Raw genomic sequence first — 23,808 nt, 5'->3', positions numbered from 1 at the left:
ATATTCTATAGAATCTGTTATGTTCATTTGGTTTATAATATTTTTTAGGTCTGAAGAGTCTTTACTCAGTTCAATATCTGGATGACCTATCTATTGGTGAGAAAGGTGTGTTGAAAGCACCTGGTATCATTGTACTGGGGTCAGTTATGAATCTTTAATTCAAGTAATGTCTCTTTTATGTACATAGGTACACCAATGTTTTGGAGCATAAATATTTACTATTGTTATATCTTCTTGTTGGATAATCCTCTTTACTGTTATAAAGTGATCTTTTTTCTCTCTTCAGATTAATTTTGGTTTGAGGTCTGCTTTGTTGAATATAAGAATAGTTACTCCTGCTTGTTTTTAGACTCTATTGGCCTGGGTATATCAATTTCCATCCTTTCACTTTCAGCCTGTAGATTGCTTTGCTATAAGGTGAATCTCTTACAAACAACATATAGTTGGGTCTGATTTTTAAATCAATTCTGCCAGCCTATTTCTTTTAACTAGGAGCTGAGTCTATTTACATTCAAAATTATTATAGAGAGATGTTTAATTCCTTTTACTTTATTTCTAATGTTTAATTTGGTCCTTTTGTTTGCTTAGCTGCTCTTCAAATGATATTGGCCTATTTGTGAGTTCTTGGGTGCTTTTTATATCTTCTATATGAAGTACTGTCTGTAGTGCCAGCTTAGTGGTCATAAATTCTTTAGTTTCTGCTTATCTTGGAAGGTTTTTCAATTCTGAAGGATAGTTTATGGATACAGCAACCTTAGTTGACAGTTATTTCTTTCAGAGCATGGAACACATCATTCCAAACTCTCCCGGATTTTTAGTTTGTCTGAGAAATAATCAGAAGTAATCTGATTGGCTTGCACTAAATATGGCCTGACATTTTTCTATTGTGACCTTAAAAATTCTATATTTGTGCTACGGTTGTGGCTCAGTGGTAGAGTGCTCGCCTAGCACGTGTGAGGCCCTGGGTTCGATCCTCAGCACCACATAAAGATAAATAAATAGGGCCTGGGGCTGGGGCTCAGTGATAGAGCGCTTACCTAGCATGTGTGAGGCACTGGGTTTGATTCTCAGCACCATGTATAAGTAAATGAATAAAATAAAGATCTACTCATCTAAAAAATTTTTTTAAAAAGATAAATAAATAAAGGTATTGTGACCTACAACTAAAAATACATATTAAAAAAATTCTATATTTGTTCTATGTGTTAGATATTTTAATTGTAATATGTCATGGAAAAGTTCTTTTTTGATCTTGTCTATTTGCAGTTCTGTATCTGGTGTTCATCTCATTTTCAAGGTTTGGAAATTTTTGTTGTTATTTCCCTGAAGAGGTTATCCATGCTACAAGCCTGCATCTCACAACCTTCTTCAATTCCAATGATTCTTAAATTTGATTTATTATTGTTGTCCTAGAGTTCTTTCGTATGCCGATCATGGTTACTTATTTTATCTTCTTTCATACTGCCTGCATTTTCAAGGTCAGCCACTTGGTCTTACAGTTTTAAGATTCTGTCTTCAGTATGGTCTACTCTATTAAGATGTTGAGCTGAACATTTTATTTGATTTACTGTATCTCTCATTTCCAAGATTTCTGTTTTGTTCTTTTTCAATATCTTTATCTCCTTATTCCTGTGTTGAATTTCATGCATCTGTTGGGATGGATTTCTCCTCCACTCTTATGTGTGAGCCTTTTTAGGGCACAGCCTTCTTTTACCAAAGTGCCCTAGATTGATCTAGATTGAGACAACTTTTAGGTGTGATATCCATAATTTTGGTGTTAATTCTGATTTTTCTATTTGAGTAGGTGTCCATGAGTGGGACCTGAGTACCCCCCACCCAGCTGTTCCTAACTGGAGCCTGGTTGTTAGTTTGTCTTTTCTGTTTTTTGTATTAAAGCAGTGCTGAAGTTTGAGTATGATTAATTTGTATGTAGAACAAGATGCACTATCTCTTGGCTGGGTTTAGTCTCTACCTGATGAACTTGTAGCATCCTTGTAGATACCCAGCAGCTCAGTAAGAAGTACTCCAGCTGCTTGAATCCAAAGTCATAGAGCAAACGGAAATGCAGCCTTTCCCCTATTTGCCATCTTGAATCTTTTTTTTTTTTTTGTACTGGGGATTGAACCTAGCTACCCTTAACCACTGAGCCACATTCCTAACCCATTTTATTTTTAACTTTGAGACAGGATCTCACTAAGTTGCTAAAGTTGGGCTCAAACTTGTGAGCTTCCTGCCTTAGTACGATTATATGCATGTGCCACCATGCCTGAATGCCATCTCGAATCTTTAGTATGAACATTTTAACAATATTAAATTTTCCAATCACAATCACAGGATGTTTCTCCATTTATTTGTGTCATCTTCAAATTGTTTCATCAATGTTCTACAGTTTTCAGTGTAAAGGTCTTTTGCTTCCTGTAGTTGAAGGTTTTAATACCCCTTTTTCAATATTTGCTAGAAGAACTAGACAAAAGTATAAAAATAACATAAGATCTATACAACAATCCACTTATAATTAATTGATATTAGAGAATACTATCCCAACAATGATAGGACACACATTATTTTCAAGTGCACCTTGTATGTTTTCCAAGTTAAATCATATGCTGGCCATAAAATGGATCTCGTTAATTTAAAAAAATGAAATCATAGAATGTCTTCTCTGACCACAATATAATTAAATTTTAAGGTCAGCCACTTGGTCTTACATCAATAAAGTACCATAATTAGGAAAAGTTAATTTGAGAATTAAACAATCACCTTATAAATGAGTCGTAGGTCAAAGAAGAAATCATACAAAAATTAGAAAATTTTAAACTAAAGTATTGTGAAAGCACAACATAAGTACATTTGTGAATGCTGCTGGAGAAGTTTTCAGAAATCTGTAGCTTGTTTTAAAAGAGAAAAAATATGGAATTAATCATCTGAGTTCTCACTTTCAGTAATGAGAAAAGAACAAATTAATCCCAAGAAAAAGAAATAATAGAAAAACAAAATGAAAAACAGAATGCAAAACAACAGAGAAAAATCAATGAACCAGAACCTGGTTCTTAGGAAAAAAAATCAACAAAATTTACAAATCTGTAGCCAAACAGACAGAAAAAGAATAAAGGGGGCTGGGGATGTGGCTCAAGTGGTAGCACGCTCGCCTGGCATGCGTGCGGCCCAGGTTTGATCCTCAGCACCACATGCAAACAAAGATGTTGTGTCTGCCGAAAACTAAATATTAAAAAAAAATTCTCTCTCTCTCTCTTAAAAAAAAGAATAAAGGAGAGAACACACATATATAAATTACAAATATCAGGCATGAGAGAAAGAAGATCACTATAGAGCCTATAAACATTAAAATGATAAAAAGGGACTATCATGGGCTGGGGTTGTGGCTCAGTGGCAGAGCGTTTGCCTAGCATCTGTGAGGAACTGGGTTCGATCCTTAGCACCACATAAAAATAAATAAAGATACTGTGTGTTCATTTACAACTAAAAAAAAAATTTTTTTTAAAGGGACTATCATGAAATAAATGCCCAATTAAAATCAAGTGTTGGTATTTATGCAGAGAAACTGGAAGTAACTTTTGTATATTGCTGGGAGGAATGTAAAGTGGTGTAGTCATCTTGGACAACAGTATGAAGCATTATTTAATAAAATTATAAAATACTTCATAGGTATTTATCCAAAAGGAAAAAAAAAACTAGGTTCACACGAAGACTTTTATGTGAATATAGCATTATTCATAATATTCTGAAACTGAAAACAGCACAAGCACCTATGAGTGAATCAATTAATAGTATATAACCATACTGAGGAATACTATTCAATGATCAAAATTTTTAAAAAATATTTTTAAAAATACTAATATATGCAACACCATGAACAAATCTCAAAAACAGTCTAAGTGAAAGAAGTTAAATACAAAAAAACAACAAATTTTTATAAAAGGCAAAATTATAGTGTCAAAAGAAATGGGCAGTTTCTGGGATTAGTGACTAGGGGTGGGCCTCAACTCCAAAGAGGCATGATAAAACTTTTTATGGTAAATGAACTGTTCAATGTCTTCCTCATGGTGGTAGTTGAAGTGACTATATATAATTACCAACATCCATCAAACTCTACAATTAAATAGGTGAATTTTATTGCACATTAATGCTAGCTCAATAAATCTAAAAACAAAGTTCCTTCAAATCAAGGTCTTAAGACTGTCAAGTGATTAGATACAACCTCATGAGCTATCTTGACCAGAGTGGGGGATGTAGCTCAGTGGTAGAGCACTTGTCTAGCATTTGTGATGCCCAGTGTTCAATCCCCAGCAAAAAACACACACACACACACACACACACACACACACACACACACCACAGGTATCTTGTCCACTGCTTCCATTGTCTCTCAAGAAAAATATATATTGAGGTCCTTATATTAAATACCTCAGAATGTAACCTTATTTGGAAAGTGTCTTTACAGAGGTCAACAAGTTAAAATGTGGTCATTAATGTGGGCCCTATTCCAGTATGACTAGTGTCCTTATAAAAAGGGGAAATCATGACATAGAGGCAGACACACAGAGGAAGCAATGTGGAGGGATACAGGGAGAACATCATGTGACAGCAAAGGCAGGAGCTGGAGGGATGTATCTAGGAGTTGGGAAGCTTGAGGTTACAAGAAGCTAAGATAGAGGGCTGAAACAGTTCTTTCTCCAGGACTTGCTCCTCAGTTTCAGACTTCTGGCCTCCAGAACTGTGAAATGGTTTGTGGTCTGATCTGGCATCTCTAGGGAACTAACATACTTCACTTTGATGCTAATCATGTTAATCACACTAATCATCACATGTTGTCTAGTTTCCCAGGGAATCTCTTTAAGATGAGAACAAACCCCACAGTTGGAAATACATATAGTAGCCCAAATGAAGCAAGTTTTTTTCCTCTAGGTTGGCTATTAAATGCCAATTTCTTCTTGGTAGGCCAGAGCAAGAGTCACCTGGAATCTCATCAAAAACATTTTATGAACGTAAAATAAATCATCTAAACTGAAACATTAATGGTATTTAAGTTGCGTATTCTCTTATTCTTTCATTTCAACACCCAAAATAGGCTGGCAGGAAACCTAAGACATGGGGCTATAATGTTCCTAATTTCTAAAAACAGCATTTGCATCTAGATAGTCAACAGAGACATACGTGTCTGTACTTAAAATGTGGATGGGTCCATTTCCCCCACATGCTACGGCCAGCTGACCTTGCAAAGTTCTTAGGAAACTGTAGATTTTGCTGAATTCTCTTTGAGACTTTGAGAACAAGTATATATTGATAAATAATAAAGTCCTCTGTACAAATAGCAATGTTGCTTTTAGTTTACCATGAGAAGGTTTTTTGGGTGAAGGAGCCTTCTTACCCCACTGCAGATTAAACTCTCTATTAACATCAATATCAAACATTTAGTAGCCCCCAGATATAGGATTGGCACATACAGTCAACCTACCTCTTGTGCTGAAGGCAGAGTCCCCTCACAGGTGACACAGTATCTCAGGTGAGCAGGATTCCCTGTGCCACAGGTGCGGCAGACTACTTTCTCCTTATCAACAGAGAAGAAGAACAACTGAGCAAATAACATTGCAGAGAAATCATCAAGAAATCTTTGTAGTTAGTCATCCAGCTCTAGACCCTATTATAACACTAAGGTCCTCAAGATTAGATTGGTTTAGGAATTATTACAACAATAAATAGCATCAGATAAATTAACATAGTTTTAAAAGAAACAAAATCCCAAACAAACTTAAAATAGTATTCATTTGGTCTTTGAAGGACATTCAAAAATTATGCACTGATTGTATGTAAGGTTTCCCATCCCCATCACCCAATGGGAGAAGTCCGATGGTCAGTAGGCTCTCCATTTCATAGCATAAATAGTAAACAGAAAGACTCGAGACCAGCTTCTTTGTGTTTCCAATAATCTTGTTTGGGGACTAGGTTTTACCCATGGGGCTCTAGGTTCTTTCTGCAGTTTCTCACTTAGAAATGAAAGAAGTAGCTGTGTATAATGACACATGCCTGCAACCCCAGCAACTGGGAGGCCAAGGCAGGAGGATCACCAAGTTCCAGGTCAGCCTCAGCAATTTAGTGAGGCTCTAACCAACTTAGTGAGACCCTGTCTCAAAATTAAAAATGAAAAGAGGTAGGAATGTAGTTTAGTGATAAAGCATCCCTGGGTTCAAACTCCAGTGCCAAAAAAAAAAAAAGAGGAAAGATTATCTTAGAAAAGAAATTGTTAGTACAACTTTCTGAGTCAGGACCCTGGGGTTAAGGTACAACAGAGGAGGTGGAGAACAGTCTAACTAGGGTTCAGCTATTGGGAGTTTGCTAATGTCTACTGACATTGGATCATCCAATACTCTCAAGATACTATCTTTTCAATTTTTAATGACCATGATGCTTGAATATTCCTTTGTACTCTGGGACTGTGGGGTCTAGGCATCCCCAAACTAATACAGAATGTTTAGAAACTGCTACAGGTAAAGGATCATGAAGAAAAGAAATCCCAACATCTGAGATTTGATTTATAATATCACTACATAGCTCTATAAAATCCCAGCATTTCAAAGTCTGATTAACTCCATTTCAGTAGAAGATTCCTAATGTTTTCTTAGGAATCTGTACCTATTCAGGAAACCACATTCCCAATGTAGGTGACTCCTAAAGGGCAGACAGAGTCTGTTAAATGAGTGGCAGAAAATCACAGTCTTGTGCCTAATTCCTGATACTCATTGGGTCCAGGATTCTAACATCTCTTAAAGTTGCCACAGAATAATCTGCAATTGTCAGGGTTTTTCTGTAAGATTTAGGCTACAAAATACCTGAAGGTGTCAACTCAGACATGATCTAGTGAAACTCATTAAGAAGTGAGACAATTTTTTTGTTCTGGTGTTTAAAAGTACTGAAATAGAACAAAAATGATTTTATTGTTTGCTGCAGGAGACACTTCCTCTAAGAAGAGAAGACTGTAATTCAACTAAAGTTATTTACTTATCAAGTCCAGGATCTTACTTCAAGATACCATCTTGGAGGGTCCACAAACCAAAACTTGTATATCACAGCTTTGCCCAGTCTACACTCTGCCCAATCTTAGTCCTGCCTTGCAAAACCTCTATTGTAAAATTTTCATTAATAAACCTTATTTTTAAGAGAAGTTTTAGGTTACAGTAAAACTTAGCAGACATTACAGTTCTTACATACATTTGTTCCCGCACACACTCAGCCTCTCTGTCAACATAGGCATCACAGTAGTACATTTGTTACAACCCATTAACCTACACTGACACATCATTACCGCTCATAGTCCACAATTCACACTTGGGCTCACTCTTGCAAACCTTCGTTAAGATACCCATTCCTTTTACTGTTACATTGTGTGCGTGTATGAATATGTAACAAGTCCAACCATTATGTATAATTATAATGCACCAATTAAAAATATGGAAAACAAAGTCATCAATTCCCAGTAATAAATACTTATACTGCTCTCCATCTTCTCCATTCTGAGATACTACAAAGAATCTCTCAAGGTGGTGGTCTACCTTATTGCACTGGATCTACTAAATGGTATCTTGGTTTTTGTGATGGCGTTTGACACTATGCCATAGCTCACTTCCATTCAGAGCAGTGACTATGATCCACAATCACATAAAAATCATTTTATATCACAACCACTGTATCCGTAGAATCACAGATGTTCATAGGAATGATTTGGAATTGAGGCCACCATCAAAGGCCACCATCATGGCCTTAACAAGGATGCTAAATAGCTATGATTGATGACTTTAAAAAAAGTCAATACCTGCATTTTCCATTTCCTCCATAGCAGTTGCAACATATCATCTAGTTGGATGGTTTTAACCAATTTAATAGACCCAGCTTAGTCAATGGGATAAAACTTTTTTATAAAAGAGTTGGAAGTTGAGAACAATTTTCAAATACCCAAATGATAAGCTTTAATTGACACAATAAAATGGGGCAGAATGTTGGAAATGAACTCATAGGGCATCGCAGACTTTACATGCCTGGAACACCCTTGTCCCCTACCACTCTTCCATAATGCTTACACATGAGCCACCGCTTGTCTCACCACTTTTTAATCTGGCAAATTCTTATGCTCCCCACAATATCCAGTCAGATGACATCTTCTTTTTGAAACCATCCCTGGCCCTGACCCTGATAGAATTAATGAATTTTTCTTCTCTGTCCTATAGCCACCATGACCACCATGGTACACAGGGGCCCAGGTCACTGCACCTAGGCAGGAGGCAGTGAGTCTCAGGGTGAAAGCCTGGGGACTACAGTATGCAGAAACCAACACAATGGTCTAAGAAAAAGACAAATCAAAAGGAGTCTTTAAAAGCTGCTCAGCACCTGAGAGATCATGGTAGAAGTACATGGTAGAACAAAGAGAAACCAGATGAAGCTAAGGGAAGGTTCATGGCCACATGATGGTGAAGGATACCAGCTGTTTGGCACAAGGCCCAAATGCCATATGATCAATGGAGGACTGGTCTAGAGACCTCACTCTGTCTTCAGAACCATTCCCCCAATACAACCTGTTCAAGGGACCCAAATACAGGTTTCCAGAGACTTCCTTAGGCTCATACAACTCTATGAATTCTTATGACATGAAGTATACTGTTTATGTAGTCAAGTTTCCAAAGAAAAAAGTAGAAGGGGGGATGCCAAGAAGTATTCAAATGTTCATTGAAAGAAACAAAATTAAGCAATATATACACTTTTGAATATATCTTATGATCATAAAAATGTAATGCTAAAATAAGCCAGGCATGATGGTGTACACACCTGCAATCCCAGCTATTTGGGAGGCTAAGGCTGGAGAATTGCAAGTTTGATGCTAGCCTCAACAACACAGTGAGACCCTGCCTCAAAATAAAAAAACAAAAAGCTTACTGATAGACTGCCTCTAGGTTCAGTACTCAGACAGACACACACACACACACACACACATCCTAGTGCTAAAATAAACTAAACTCTAGGGGAAAACAAATACCAATAGAAATGATCCCAAGAGTCTCACTTCTAGAGTCAGTAGTAAATAATGATACCCTCAATCATTATTTCCCATGATTTTTGGAAAAATTAATGTTTGAAACATCCCTTTATGGAAGCTGTACTAAATTCTAGGAATATTTAGTTAATGTGAAGCTAGTTTACTCAATAATTTCAAGGTCAATAATTCCCTTTGAAAAAGTGACATTGAAGTCAAGCAGGCTTGATTTTCTAAGTTCACCTTTGAATTCTTATATCTTACATTCTTTATTATAAGGTATATGCCAACTTTGGATCACCAATGGAATAGAAATAACATGCAAGTGGCCATCCCTCTCAGAAATTGCCCTTTAATAAAGGGACCACCCCTGGACTTAATGCTATAATCAATATAGCAGTTCTATGTTTATTCTCAATAAAGGACTTTCAACAAATTGAAGGAAAAATTACTTATACCTTTATATCTCTTTTCCTTCCTAGAATGAAGAACTACAGGTTTTATTTATTTACTTATTATTTTTATTTTTAGTTACATTTGACAATAGAATGTATTTTGGCAGAATATATATACATAAAGTATAACTTGTTCTATTAGGTTTCCACTCTTGTGGTCATACATAGTGTGGAGTTACCCTGGTCATGTATTTATTACAAATTCAAGGTTATGACCAATTAATACATGTTTATAACCAATTAATTCTACTGTCCTTTCTATCCACCCCCTTATCCACTGTCCTGTCCAATCTATTTCTATTATTTCCCTCCTTAGAACTACAGATTTTAAAGGTGGAAGAAATGTGATACATATTTAATTTAGTTCATAACAAATATCCCTATTTGTCAGGAGTGGCAAATAAATTATTGCTTTGAACTCCATAGCCTTGGACAGCTTGATTGCCCCATCTGGGAATCTTTCCATGTAAAGGTGTAGAAAGACATGTCCATTTGCAGGTGCTCACTGTTAATGGGGCCCAATCCATGCCTGGCAAAGAATTTAAGAGTTCAATATCTTTGAATTTAAATGACTGCTTGCCTTGGGTAAAAGAGATACCAGAATACCTAAACAGCCTTCAGGGTCCAGCTGCCTGGAAGAGAAAGAATAACTGCGCAAGTTATAAGTCTCTAACTGGGCCAATTTCCCCAGCTTCTTGTTTACCTTGAAGAAGCCCTCTTCATGATAAATTTCTCTGGTGTGTTTCACTATAAATAAGGCATTCATGGGCTTTTCTCTTTTTTAGGATCGGACCCATTTGTTGAAATAGGTCTATTCTACCCGTCAAGCCCTTGCTTTGAAAAAAATATATTTCTCATCTTTTGTGTTTCTTTTTTAAAAATATTTTGTTTTAGTTGTAGTTGGCACAATACCTTTATTTTATTTTTATGTGGTGCTGAGGATTGAACCCAGCATCCCACCTGTGTTAGGTGAGCACTCTACCGATGAGCCACAACCCCAGCCCTGTGTTTATTTTTTATTTATTTTTTATTTTTAGAAAGAGAGAGAGAGAGAGAGAGAGAGAGAGAGAGAGAGAGAGAAAGAATGAATTAGAGAATTTTTTAATATTTATTTTTTAGTTTTCGGCAGACACAACATCTTTGTTTGTATGTGGCTCGAGGATCAAACCCGGGCCGCACGCATGCCAGGCGAGCGCGCTACTGCTTGCGCCACATCCCCAGCCCTTTATTTCTTAATATTACTTTTTCAGACTTTTATTTCCAGCCAGCCCACAACTCTGAGGGTTGCTTATTTCCTCCCCATGCAGGCTGTAGGTGACACCTATTCCTCCTGTTTTGAATATTCCAAGGAGTTTGGAAAGACATCTCCAAACATCCTGAGAAAACATATTAACAAGAGTAGGCTCTGCTTTGATTGACAAAACATCCAAAAATAACAGTGGCTTAAACAGGAGAGAGCTTATTTCTTTCTCTCATGTATATGAAGCCTAAAGATGGGTTTTGAGAAGCAGTTGGTAGCTCCCCATGGTAGCTTCTGAAGTTTAAGGGTGAAAATAATTACCTACCAAAGCACTTAGTAAATTTTCATCTATCTGACTTTGGCCCAACCAGTTCTTCAAAATCTAATTTCTGAAGGTTTACATATCCTGGGATACTACTGAAATGTTCACAGTGAAGGAAGCTTGGAGGCGGAACAAGAAGTAGACTTAGCTTTTCCTTTAATACATTTTGCACACCTAGAATCTATAAGCCCATTGTAGAAATATTATATTTCTTATTGTACAATTAAGTCCATGTATTTCCTTTATTTCTAAAAATTCCTGTTTTTTATCCCTTAATTAAATATATTTCATCCCCTATTGATGTTTCTTTGGGATTACAGAGGAGGTAAATGGAATTATAAATCAAGAAAAAGATACAGTTGTATGTTCAACCATCCTAGCAAAAAGTTTTCATCATTTGTCAAGTTTTTTTAAATTTTATGTGATGATATGTAACTTTTTTTTCCATGTGACTAGTTATAAGCATTCTTTGTTTATATATAATAAAGCAAATTAAACAGAGCAAAGAAAAGCATGAAGCCACTTAAGGGCAAGATTATAAGCCAAATAATGTGCAATGTTAAAGTTTAAATATCTCAGGGGAAAAACTGTTAGTTATGCTGAAATTTGGCCTTCAAATCTATGTTCAGGGAATACATTCCTACATTTCTGATCCTTGTGATAAACTAAAGAATCTATTAATATGGCAGAAAGAGAATAGATATTAGAAACACCTTGGAGGCTCTGCTATAATCCTCATTTTATTTCTCTTAAATATATACTTATTATCATGCATTCAATATACTTTTCTGTCTCAAGGGAAGTAACCTTAATGTCTCTTACACTCACTTTGAGTATTGTATTCAAAGTCTAGGATATTTGAAAAATGTTCAGTCTAAGTTATTTTTTTTAATGTTATAGATCCTATTACAAGTTATCTTTTGGGCAGCATATTTACCCAAAATTTGAATGGATTTTTTTCAACAAATGTTAGCTTTTATTTGTTAGCCCACTCCACCAGCTGAAGAAAACCCTATGTATCTCACTTTCTATGTATTTCATTCGGGTTTTTTCAAAATCATATTTCATTACCTTCAAGTGGAGGCTTGCCTGTGGCCACAGCTGTGGAGCAAGAGGGGCCTCACACACCACACAGATGGGCGTGTTCATGGGGACCAGGCTTCCACATTCTGCACACAAGCCCATCTGCACAAAGGAAAAATCAGGTTTGCTTGGGATACAACAACTTAAGGTATGAATAGATCTCAGAATGTAAGGTTTAATTTGCCTTTTTAAAGGTATTTAAAATAACTACCTTTATATTATTTTATTCCTACTAAGAATAAAAATATGTTTGTTGTAGAAAAGAGAAATACATACAAATATGCTAGAACGCTAATTTACAGCATGATGGAGTGGGAGGTCGATAAATCCTCTCCTCAAAAAGTAATTTCAACATCAAATAAAGCTGTAAAAAACCAACCATGTCAGCACTCTGCCAGTCAACCAAAGGTGGGCAAAAACTGAAAAGTTCCTGGAAATGACTGAAATTCAGCTAACAATATACTAGTCTGTGATGTTCTGGCGGGGCGGAGTGGGGCTTGTCCCTTCTTCCCAGCTCTATCTGGTGATAGCTTCACCACAAGGCAGGTTGTGAAAACCAACAGTTTTGTGGCTGCTGATGGACAGGGATCACTTGATTTGGAGCATCCTTAAGATGAAAATCTCAGTGGCAAGCAGACAGGGAGGATCTGGTCTGAGATCATGGTCCTGTTTGTGGTGATTGATAGACTGGGAATTGACCAAGGGTTTAACAGGGAGTTCCAGGATGTCATTCATGATAAATTCTCCATGTATCTTTCCATGACTCATGCTTATGCACTTGTTCTACGTAAGCCAAAATGGGCCCAAGCCACCCACGTATCCCTAGCCAATGGAGACTGCATATGGAAAGGCAAGAGAGCTCAGTATAAAGTCAAAGCTTAGGCAAACTTGAAAACAGTCTGGTGTTTAATAGTCTACCCAGCCCCCACACAGATCTATCAGCTTAGAGTGGAAGCCTTATTGCCTTGAAGTACTTGAGCAAAATTTCTGGTCAATCTTCAGCTGAACATTAAGAAACCCAAGATAACTCCAGGTTTAAATATCTAAACAAAAGAGAGAAAAAAAAAAAAAAAAAAAGAAAAGAAAAGAAATCCTGATATCAGTGACTAAACTTTGAAGAAGAGAGACATTAAAGATTTAATCGAAGTAAACAAAAAACAACTCCCTACAGGGGAAAAAATAAGAATTCAGAATTGTTATAGTATATTATCTAAAATGTTCACTACTCAAGAAAAAAACAAGAACGTGTGCCCCATACTAAGGGTAAAAAGAGTTAAGAGAAATTATATCTGTGGGTCCTCAGATGCTAGATTAAGCAGACAAAGATTTTTTCCCCCAAATACTAGTCTAAAAAGCAGAATTTTAGGCTTAATAATTCTCAGTTTTTCCCCCTGCTTTGTGTGTATGTGTGGGGGGTGTTCTGGGGACTGAACCTAGGGACTTGTTCACTCAAGGCAAGTGCTCTAGTGCTCTACCAAAGAACGACATCCTTAAACCACCCCCTCCCTGCCCTGTGGTACTGGGGTTTGAATCCAGAGGCCCACTACCACTGAGCCACACCTATAGCTCTTTTTTTTTTTTTTTTTTTTTTTAATTTTGAGATAAGGTCTCACTAATTGCTTAGGGCCCCATTGAGGTTGGCCTTGAACTTGCAGTCTTCCTGCCTCAGCCTCCTGGCACATAGGTGTGTGTCATCAAGCCTGATTTGCCTTTTTATTTTCAATTATGATCATCTCACCTCTCAGTGAAGTTAAAGACAAGAATGTCTATGTCACCTTTACATATTGAATGAAGTGGCCTGAGTGTCTTCCTTGAAATAGTACCAATGAGAATTAGTATTGTATAAATAACTGTATAGGTAATGCTCTCCTTTGAACAGGCTGAGGCTCCATTTATAAACATTTTCATGTCCCTCCTATTTCCAAGCTCAAATCTGGGTATGTTCTCTGTGTGGCCTGCAGAGCCTATCTGCATCTGCCCCAGCCTCCTCTGATCATACAGCATCCTGGAATTATACAGCATTTTGGAATGTCTGAGGTGGGAAAAGCAGACAGGCTTCTGTCTTCCTCAGAGTGTTCTGCGGTTTTTTTTGGCCACAGACAAAAATTTCAAAGCAGTTTTTATTAAAAAATTGTTCAAAGAACTAAAGGAAATCATGTTTATAAAATTAAAGAAAGGGTGATAATAAGATCTGATGAATATTGAATCTCAATAGATATAAATTTAAAAAAATAATTAAATCAAAACCTTAAGTTGAAAAGTAAAATGTCTAGAATAAAAACATCTCTAGAGGTATTTAGAAGACCACAGATAACAGAGGAAACAACCAGTAACTTTGCATATAGTTCAATTATTCAATCAAGGAGAAAAAACACTGAAAAAAAATCAGTAGATCACAAAAAACCCATGAAACAACATCAAGTATAACAACATGCATGTAATGGAAAGGAAAAAAACACACAGAAAAAGAACTTGAAAAACTAATGGCTATAAGTTTCCACACTGGAAGAAAAACACTAATCTACAGATCAAATAAACTCAAGAAAGATAAACAAAAAAGATCCACATTTAGACACAATTATAATCAAATTGTTGAGTATTAAAGACAAAGATAAAAATTTGAAAGCAGCAAGAGAAAGACTATCATGTAAATCAAAAACAGTAGAGGCCAGAAAGTAGTATAATGACATACTCAAAGAACTAGAAGGTAAAATGACTGCCAAATAAGAATTCCATACCCAGAAAAACTATCCTTCAAAAATTAAGAAAAAATAAGGTTTCTCAGACAAAAAACAGAGAGAAATTGCTAGCAGATATATCTTATGAGAAATAAGAGATGAAGAAATAAGTGATAGCCTGAGTTCACAGAAAGAAATGAAAGAACAAGATATAATAAATATAGGGGTAAATACCAATAACTCCAAAGATAATTTTTCTTATCTCCTTTAAATGACATAAGATTCTATAATACCGTATTTTTAAGTTAAAACACGTAAAAAGAGATAAAGAGAGGGAGAAGAAAAGTAGATATATTGAAGGGAAATTTCTATATTTTATTGAAATTAAGTTAAGATATTCTAAAATAGACTGTGATAAATTAAGGTCCATATTATAATTCCTAAAGCACCAGATAACTTTAAAAATAGTTTTAAAAGATAAACAGAGGAATTAAAGTGGCACATTAAAAACATTTACCACAAAAGAAAGCAATAAAGGGAAAGCAAAGGAATGAAAAATATAAACAGAAAATAAACAACATGGGCTGGAGTCATGGCTCAGTGGTAGAGCACTTGCCTAGCATGTTGTCATGCTGCAAATAAATAAATGAATAAAAGAAAGGTCCACTGACATTTAAAAAAGAAAACAAACAACATATGTAAATTCTACCACATCCAAGTGTACTTAAATGGGACAAGACTAAACCACATCCAAACAGCAAAGGTTATCAGAATGGATAAAAAAGTAAGATCTGACTGGGCATGGAGGCACACGCCTGTAATCCCAGTGGCTCCAGAGACTAAAGCAGGAGGATCACAAGTTCAAAGCCAGCCTCAGCAACACAGTGAGTCCCTAAGCAACTTAGCAAGACCCTGTCTCAAAACAAAAAACAAAAAGTCCTGGGGCCAGGCACGATAGCACATGCCTGTAATTCCAGCAACTTGAGAGGCTGAGGCAGGAGGATCATGAGATCCAAACCAGCCTCAGCAGATTAGCGAGGCACTTAGCAACTCAGTGAAACCCTTTCTCTAAGTGAAATATAAAAAAGGGTTGAGGACCTGGCTTAATCACAATTCTATACATTCAATATGTACAGGTGACATAGACATCTTGTCATTTTATATATATATATATATATATAATTACACACATATGTATGTATATAGATAGATATTCAATACCAACAGTAAGCATAAGAAAGCTGGAGGGGTTGCATAAGTATCAGAGAATAAAGGATTTAAGACAAGGAATACTTCTAAAGTCAAGGAGAAATATTTTGTGAATGAAAAGTTCAACAAATCAGGAATATATAACTCTTTAAAGTGTTTATGAACTGTTTTAGTTCATTCAAGTTGCTATAATAATAAATTAAGTGACTTAAAAACAATAGAAATTTCTCACAGGTTTAGAGACTGAGAAATCCAAGATCTAGGTGCTACTCTCTGCCTTAGAGGCACTTTCTAGCTATATCCTTACATGATGGAAGGGCAAACAGTCTTCCTGGGGTCTCTTTTAAAGGGCACTAATACCATTCATAAGGAGTCCACCATCATGATCTAACTTAACTCCAAAACGCCCTACCTCATAATACTATTACCTAGGGGGTTAAGGATTTCAACATATCAATTTGGAGGAACACAAACTTTCAGATTATAGCACAAACATAACAAGCCCCCCAAATATATGAAGCAAAAACTATGAGTCAGACTCGAGGTAAAGCTCTATCAATCACCTGAGCACCTGACATCTCAACTTTTACTGGCAGATCTTAGCGATGCTTTAAATCTCCAAGAATCAGCTTGAAATCATAGTCAGTAGCTAGCAATCCCTCAGTGGTTTTGGCATTACTTTTCCCCCAAAGCATAGTGACTCTATTGAAAGCCACCAGTCCTTTTGGGAAAGACTTCAAGGAAGATTTATGATATGTATATGCCAAGCTGCAGTCTTTTTCTAAGGAGAGCTGGTCTCCTCTTCAGTCAACAGACTCTGGATTGATAAACCTGACTTATGTCTGTAAACTAGGTGAGAAACTTGGGTGGTCCAATGTAGTGGTCCAATGTAACCCCAATGTTAATTTGGGGTTACAAGATCTGCTGGTTGTTCAATTATATGGGCCAAGGAATACATCAGTAGGCTACTCAGCTATTTCATTCCTAGGAAGACCAGGATCAGTGAGATTCTGATTACTGAAGCAGCACTACTGTCCTTGTATTTGGCAATTAGCTGCTGGCATTTGACCTCTGCTGCTCTGGAATCCAGGTAGCCCCACTAAGATCAGGGAGCCCATCAAAATGGCAGTATCCTCCATGATCATATCTGGCCTACAAAAGAAAGAAGCCACAGAGCTTTTTAGGAATGCAGCTGCTGGGGCTGAGGGTATAGCTCAGTTGGTAGAGTGTTTGCCTAGCATGCTTTGGTTCAATCCCCAGCACCACACACACACACACACACAAAAAAAAAAAAAAAAAAAAAAAAAAGAATGCAGGTGCTCCTGGGTATATTGGCACATGCTATAATCCCAGCAACTCCAGAGGCTGAGGCAGGAAGATCAGGAGTTCAAAGCCAGCCTCAGCAACTTAGTGAGGACTTTGGAACTTAGTGAGACCCTGTCTCAAAATGAAAAATAAAAAGGACTGGGGATGTGGCTCAGCATTAAGCACCCTTGGGTTCAATCACTGGTACAAAAAAAAAAAAAAAAAAAGCAGGGGCTGAGGAAGGGAAAAGTGCTGGGGAGTGATATAGGACAAAATTATATTGTTACATTGTGTGCATGTAAAAATACATCACAACAAAAAATCCCATCATTATACACAACTATAATGCATAATAAAAAACATAGGGAAAAAAAGAAATACAGGTGCTCCTCTCACTAATGTACCTCTCAAGATCATACTGATAATTGTATTTTAAAAGGAGGTACAGTAGATACTTCTAAGAGTTGTGGGGTACAGATCCACATAATAAAATTTTATTTTATTTTCCTAAGTCTTTGGATACCCTCCTGCACATGTTGTTGGGTATTATAGACTGAACTGTGCTCCTCTAAAATTCATAATTAAAGAAGAGACAACAGGGATGTGTGCACAGAGGAAAGGTCATGTGAGGACATAGTGGCAAAGTGCCCATGTGCAAATCAAGGAGAGAGGCCTCAAGAGAAACTAACCATGCTGAAATCTTGATCTTGGATTTCCAGCCTATAGAGAAATTAACTCTGGTATGAGAAAATTAACTTCTGGTACCTCTATGCTGTTAAACATAGGTTATTACTAAGTCTAGGTTTTAGTCAACCAAGCAGCCTGTTAGTCACTCCAGCTGTGTTAGTTAGCCCATTTAAACCGAAGGTGTGCAGATATCAAAGAATTCGGCCCATTTTAGTATTATATTCTATCTTCACTTAAAATCTACTCCCACCTGTTCTACAAGATTCTGAAAATATATATTAGCAAAATCTTATTTCTATTTTTGTGTGTAAGCTATTTTCTCCTGGATCATACTGCTGGAGTAGGACCTTAGTAATGCTGCAGGTCGTTGTAGTGAGTCTTAGAGAGAATGGACATCCCCCATGAAAGCATCTACCCCAAGTATGGTTGTCACAAAAATTTCATGAAAAGGAAGGTTAGTACCCTCAGACCAGCAGGCAGGTTCCAGCTACAGACAAGCCAGACCCAATGTTACAAGAGTTTAAGTTTGTCAGTTTCTTCTGGGTCTAACCTAATAGCCACATTTCAGGATTCCATTTTTTTGTAATTAATGCCCTAACTTTCACACAGGAAATTAGTGATAAGGTGAAGCCAAAATACACAGTTAAATGTTTGATTGTTTAAATATAAGCTTTGGGCTACAAGAAATAGATTTTTTTTTTTTCATGGAGAAAAGAATAGGGTGTTATGGGAGCTCTCTATTTCTCAGACCCTGAATTAAAGGTCCTGAGTTTGTCATTTTCTTTCTGTGAATGTTCCTGGACTCAGGAGAACACATCCTGTGCCATAATCCTTGTAGCCATCGTTACTGTCACAGCAGTCAAGTACAACAGCTACTGGCAGGCACAATGGTATATGCCTGTAATCTCAGCTACTCAGGAGGCTAATGCATGAGGATTTCAAGTTTGAGGCCAGCTTCAGCAACTTGGTGTGGCCCTAAGCAACTTAGTGAGATCCTGTCTCAAATAAAATATAAATGGACTGGGGATGTAGCTCAGTGGTAAAGAGCCTCTGGGTTCAATCCCCAGTAACCTCCCCCTTCAAAACAAAGTACTGCAGCTACTTGGCCACCACTCAGAATACTTGCTGCAATTGGAACTTCATTATAATCAGCCACTGGTGATAGCTTGATTAACTTTGATGCCAATTCATGCAAGAGATTACCAGAATCCTATTTATCATTGACAAAGAGCTCAGCCCTGCTCTCAAGCAAAGGACAAGAACAAACCATTTTCAATATTCCTTCTTCACAGGTTTATTTCCTGGGACCCATCACCAATTCTGTAACAGTCATAATACAGTCATAAGATAGAATCTACCCAGTTATTTGAACAGGGGAAAATTAATATAAATAATTTATTAACCAGCAACAGGGGATTAACTATTAATGGGCAGGCAGACTCCACATGATATAGGAATACCAAACATAGGGAGGAGCCACTACCTGAATGGCTAAGGCAGAGAATCTGAGGAGGATCAAATAAAGAAGAGGCACTCACTTCACCCCACCTTTAAGGGTGAAATTGGATTTCACTGAATGGGGTGTGTCTGTTCCAGCAGATGTCTGATCAGTTTGCTGAAGTGATACTAATCAGGGTGGCCAAGAAAAAGCTACCCACTGGGTTCTTTCTAATGAAAGAAAACATACTGGGATGCTGCTCAAACTTACTGGGGAGCTGTCCACTGGGGTGCCTGAGAGACTATCTGGGAAGCTGGTTGGGGTACTGGTGGAACTCACTGAGAAGTTATCCATGTGATACCATCAAAATTCACAGAATTTGGGACTGGGTTGTGGCTCAGCAGTAGAGCGCTCACCTAGCATGTGCAAGGTGCTGGGTTTGATTCTCAGCACCACATAAAAATAAACAAATAAAATAAAGGTATTGTGTCCAACTACAACTAAAAATTTAAAAAAAAATTCATAGAATTCAGCACAGCTGGGTGTTCTGCCACTTAGTTGAGCATGACAGAAGCAAAGAGAAAGGAAAGCACACCAGAAGCAGGAAGAGAAGCCCATGAAGCCCATTCTCTTGCAGAATTCCTTTTTTGACAAAAACTAACATCCAGCCAACTGGCAAAGGAGAAATGCCTAACAGAGGGCCATATAGGCCTACATCTTTGAGTCCAAAAAGACTAGTGGAGAGCAGGACACAGTAAGTACTCAATAAATTATTGTTAGTTTAAATTACAAAGCTATTTATTTATTTTTTTAAAGAGAGAGAGAGAGAGAGAGAGAGAGAGAGAGAGAGAGAGAGAATTTTAATATTTATTTTTTAGTTTTCAGCGGACACAACATCTTTGTTTGTACATGGTGCTGAGGATCGAACCCAGGCCGCACGCTTGCCAGGCGAGCGCGCTACCGCTTGAGCCACATCCCCAGCCCCTTACAAAGCTATTTATATAAGATAGATTGTTATTGTACCAATATAAATATAATTTGGGGAGCAACATGAATGTTTTATGATTCATTAAAAATATTTTAACATCTAATAACATTTTCTCCCTGCAAAGACAAAGAACGTTCTGAAAATCTTTCTCTTGGCAAAAGGAAATAACCTTGACATTGTACTAACTGAAAAAAACAGAAAATTCAAACTAATGGGATCTGTTCATGTTTTATTTTCTGTATTATCTTATTCAAGGAATTCTCAAGGAGTTCAAAATATATTAAATTAGCTTTTACAACAATCTTGAACAATAAATTGGAGGAAGGTTTTAAAAAGATACCCATTTAGTAGCTGGGAACGGTGGTGCACACCTGTAATCCCAGCGGCTTGGGAGGCTGAGGCAAGACGATCACAAGTTCAAAGCCAGCCTCAGCAAAAGTGAGGGACTAAACAACTCAGTGAGACTCTCACTCTAAATAAAATACAAAATAGGGCTGGTCAAGTGCCCCTGAGTTCAATCCCTTGTACCCCCACCCCCCCCAAAAATGATATCCATTTAGTACCTGACTCCTTGCTTGAGGTCATAACTCAATTCTAAACTCTGGATTCTGAGTTCATTGAAATCAGTACCTTTTAAATGACTATCTTTAATCATTTTATATATATTTTCTAAACATAGTCATTTCTCACTCAACATCACAAATCTTTCTATTCATTTTCTACGCCCAGTTTAAAGAAAACAATATTAAGAGGTGAAGGTTTTGATTGTTAGCAGGTGAAGCATCTCTTCTAACTACAAAACTAGTGGTAGGATAATAGTAATTATTACCTACACTTAATCAGCCAAAGTCTTAAAATTCAAATATACTGATCAATCTAAGTCAATCTTTGGACAGAACAATGCATCTTATGGATCTATAGATAGAGAGCTATAAAGTAATTAGTACTTTTTTTCCATTTGTTTAAAGAATATGTTCCCTTGTTGTACCCAGGTTATAAGCAGAAATAGCAAACAGATAGGAAACATTTATTTATCTATGTATGCCTCATTAAAACAATAAGATTTCAATCTCCTCTGGGCCTGTACTTTTGCACCGCATTGGAAAGAAATGTCACTGCAAATGAATGGTTTTTCCATTCTTAAGTTGGAATCTAGACAGTAATAGATTAATCTGCCAGACATTCTTTCAACAAGTTTTAATGTTTATGATTCATGTATACAGGCACTGTCTTACTGCTGCAAATAAAGATCACATAAACCAATAAAAGATGTTTTTAAGAATTTTGCTGCTCACCTGCGCTCCTTCTGGGGGTGGAAGACGATAGCCAAATATGGGAGGGACAGGAGCACCACACTCTTGACAGAAGCGAGCAAAGGGATCAGATGGGCGGGGAGCCAGACAGTGGGCACACCTGTAACAAAACAGGTTCCTGACTGGCCATGTGAAGACTGATCCACTTTAAGAAGATTGGTGAAAATCTAAATGTATTCAAACAGTTTTAAAAATGAAACAAAACACAAGCAGACCACTCTTAGCAACTATGGGACAAGTCCTAGGAAGAAAATTCTCCAGATCATTTTATTACAAAGTGGCCACAGAGTGGAAACCTGTAGTTTAAGGCCAGCCTGGGCAACTTAGCAAGATGCTGTCTTAACAAAACTTAAAAAGAGTGGGGGATGTAGTCCAGTGGTAGAGCAACCCTGGGTTCAATCCTTGGACTAAAATATAAAGAGAGAAACATCAGTGGAACAGAATAGAGTTCAAAACTGGATTCACACAATTATCAAAAATTGATTTTCAAATATTCCGAAACTAATCACTGAAGAAAGATAATTTTTTTTCAAGAAAATGAGCTGCAATAGTCAAATATCTATATACAAAACTATGAACCTCAATCATATGCAAATTAATTAAAATACTAAGTATAAGATCTAACACTATAAACTTCTAGAAAAGAATTAGGAGAAAATCTTAGTGCATGGTTTAGAAAAGATCTCTTAAATATAATTAACTAAGAATGAAGTATAAAACAAAAACAGATAATGTGAACTTCATCAAAATGAAAAGCCAAAGACTGGGAGAAAATATTTGCAAACTATATATCTGAAAAAGGGAAACATGTACAACTCTACAATAAAAAGATATATAACCCATTTTTTTACAAAAGTTGGATCAGACAATTTACCAAAGAAGATTTATGGATGGCAAATAAACACAATACCAGTAGTAACCAGCAAAATAAAAATTAAAATCACAATGAGATACTATTACAATTTCAATAGAATGATCAAAATAGAAATAAAAGTGTTGGAAAGAATGTGGTGAAACTGGCTGGTTGCGGTGGCACATGCCTGTAATCCCAGCAATTTAGGAGGCTGAGGCAGAAGGAACATAAATGTAAAGTCAGCCTTAGCAGCTTAGTGTGGTCTTGAGCAATTTAGTGAAGCCCTGTCTCAAAATAAAAAACAAAAAGGACTAGAGATGTGGCTCAGTGGTTAAGTGCACCTGGGTTCAATCCCCAGTACCAAAAGGGGTGGGGGGAGAATGTGGTGAAATTAGAATTCTCAAACACTGCTGGTGAGAATATAAAAATATACAACTAGTTCACAGAACAACTGAATAGTTTCTTAAAAAGTAAAATATATACCTATCATGTAACCCAGTCATTCCCCTTCAAGATATTTACCTGAAGGGAAATGAAAATATATATGTATGCAATGATTTGTATAAATGTTCATATCAACTTTATGTGTAAAATGTTCATATCAATCTAGAAATTATACACCTACTCTCAATAAGTAAATGGATAAACAAACTGGCTTATCCATAGCATGGAAACTCAATGATAAATATAACAACTCAGCAATGAAAAGCACAGATGTTTGACACAAGAAAAAACATGAATGAATCTCAAAATAGTTATGCTGGTCAAAGAAGCCTGAACACCCGCCCCCCCCCAAAAAAAAAAAAAGAAAAAGAAAAAAAGAGTACATACTAAATTACTCCACACATATATGGAATCAAATGCAAACTAAGATATGGTGACAAGAAGCAGATCAATATTTACCTGGGAATGAGGAAGGATGAAAAGGTACAATGTCAGAAACTTTTGGAAGTAATGAATTTGCTCATTCTCTTGATTACTGTGATAGTTTCATATATACAGGATATATATATATATACACACACACATACACACATATATGATTTCATATATCCTATATAAAATGTTCATATATCCTGTATATAGGAAGATATATATATTATATATATACAGGATACATTTACATATACATATATATGCATATATAAAAATGCATATACATATCAATTGAAATCTTTAAATATATGCAGTTTGTCT

At 36.5% G+C, this 23,808-nt stretch overlaps 1 protein-coding gene across 1 annotated transcript in view; it reads right to left on the bottom strand.

Annotated features, from left to right (window-relative positions):
• Dzank1 (double zinc ribbon and ankyrin repeat domains 1) overlaps positions 1-23,808 on the bottom strand; it is a 77,411-nt gene that overhangs the window by 32,907 nt on the left and 20,696 nt on the right. The window contains exons 9-11 of the mRNA XM_076848925.2: positions 21,741-21,858; positions 12,129-12,242; positions 5,477-5,569 (exon numbers count right to left, since the gene is read on the bottom strand). Coding sequence (XP_076705040.2) covers positions 5,477-5,569; positions 12,129-12,242; positions 21,741-21,858 — 325 coding nt within the window. The remainder of the gene's footprint in view (positions 1-5,476; positions 5,570-12,128; positions 12,243-21,740; positions 21,859-23,808) is intronic.

The sequence above is a fragment of the Callospermophilus lateralis genome, chromosome 3, assembly GCF_048772815.1.
Source record: "Callospermophilus lateralis isolate mCalLat2 chromosome 3, mCalLat2.hap1, whole genome shotgun sequence".
NCBI classification, from domain to species: domain Eukaryota; kingdom Metazoa; phylum Chordata; class Mammalia; order Rodentia; family Sciuridae; genus Callospermophilus; species Callospermophilus lateralis.
This window is presented reverse-complemented; position numbering and strand designations above follow the sequence as displayed.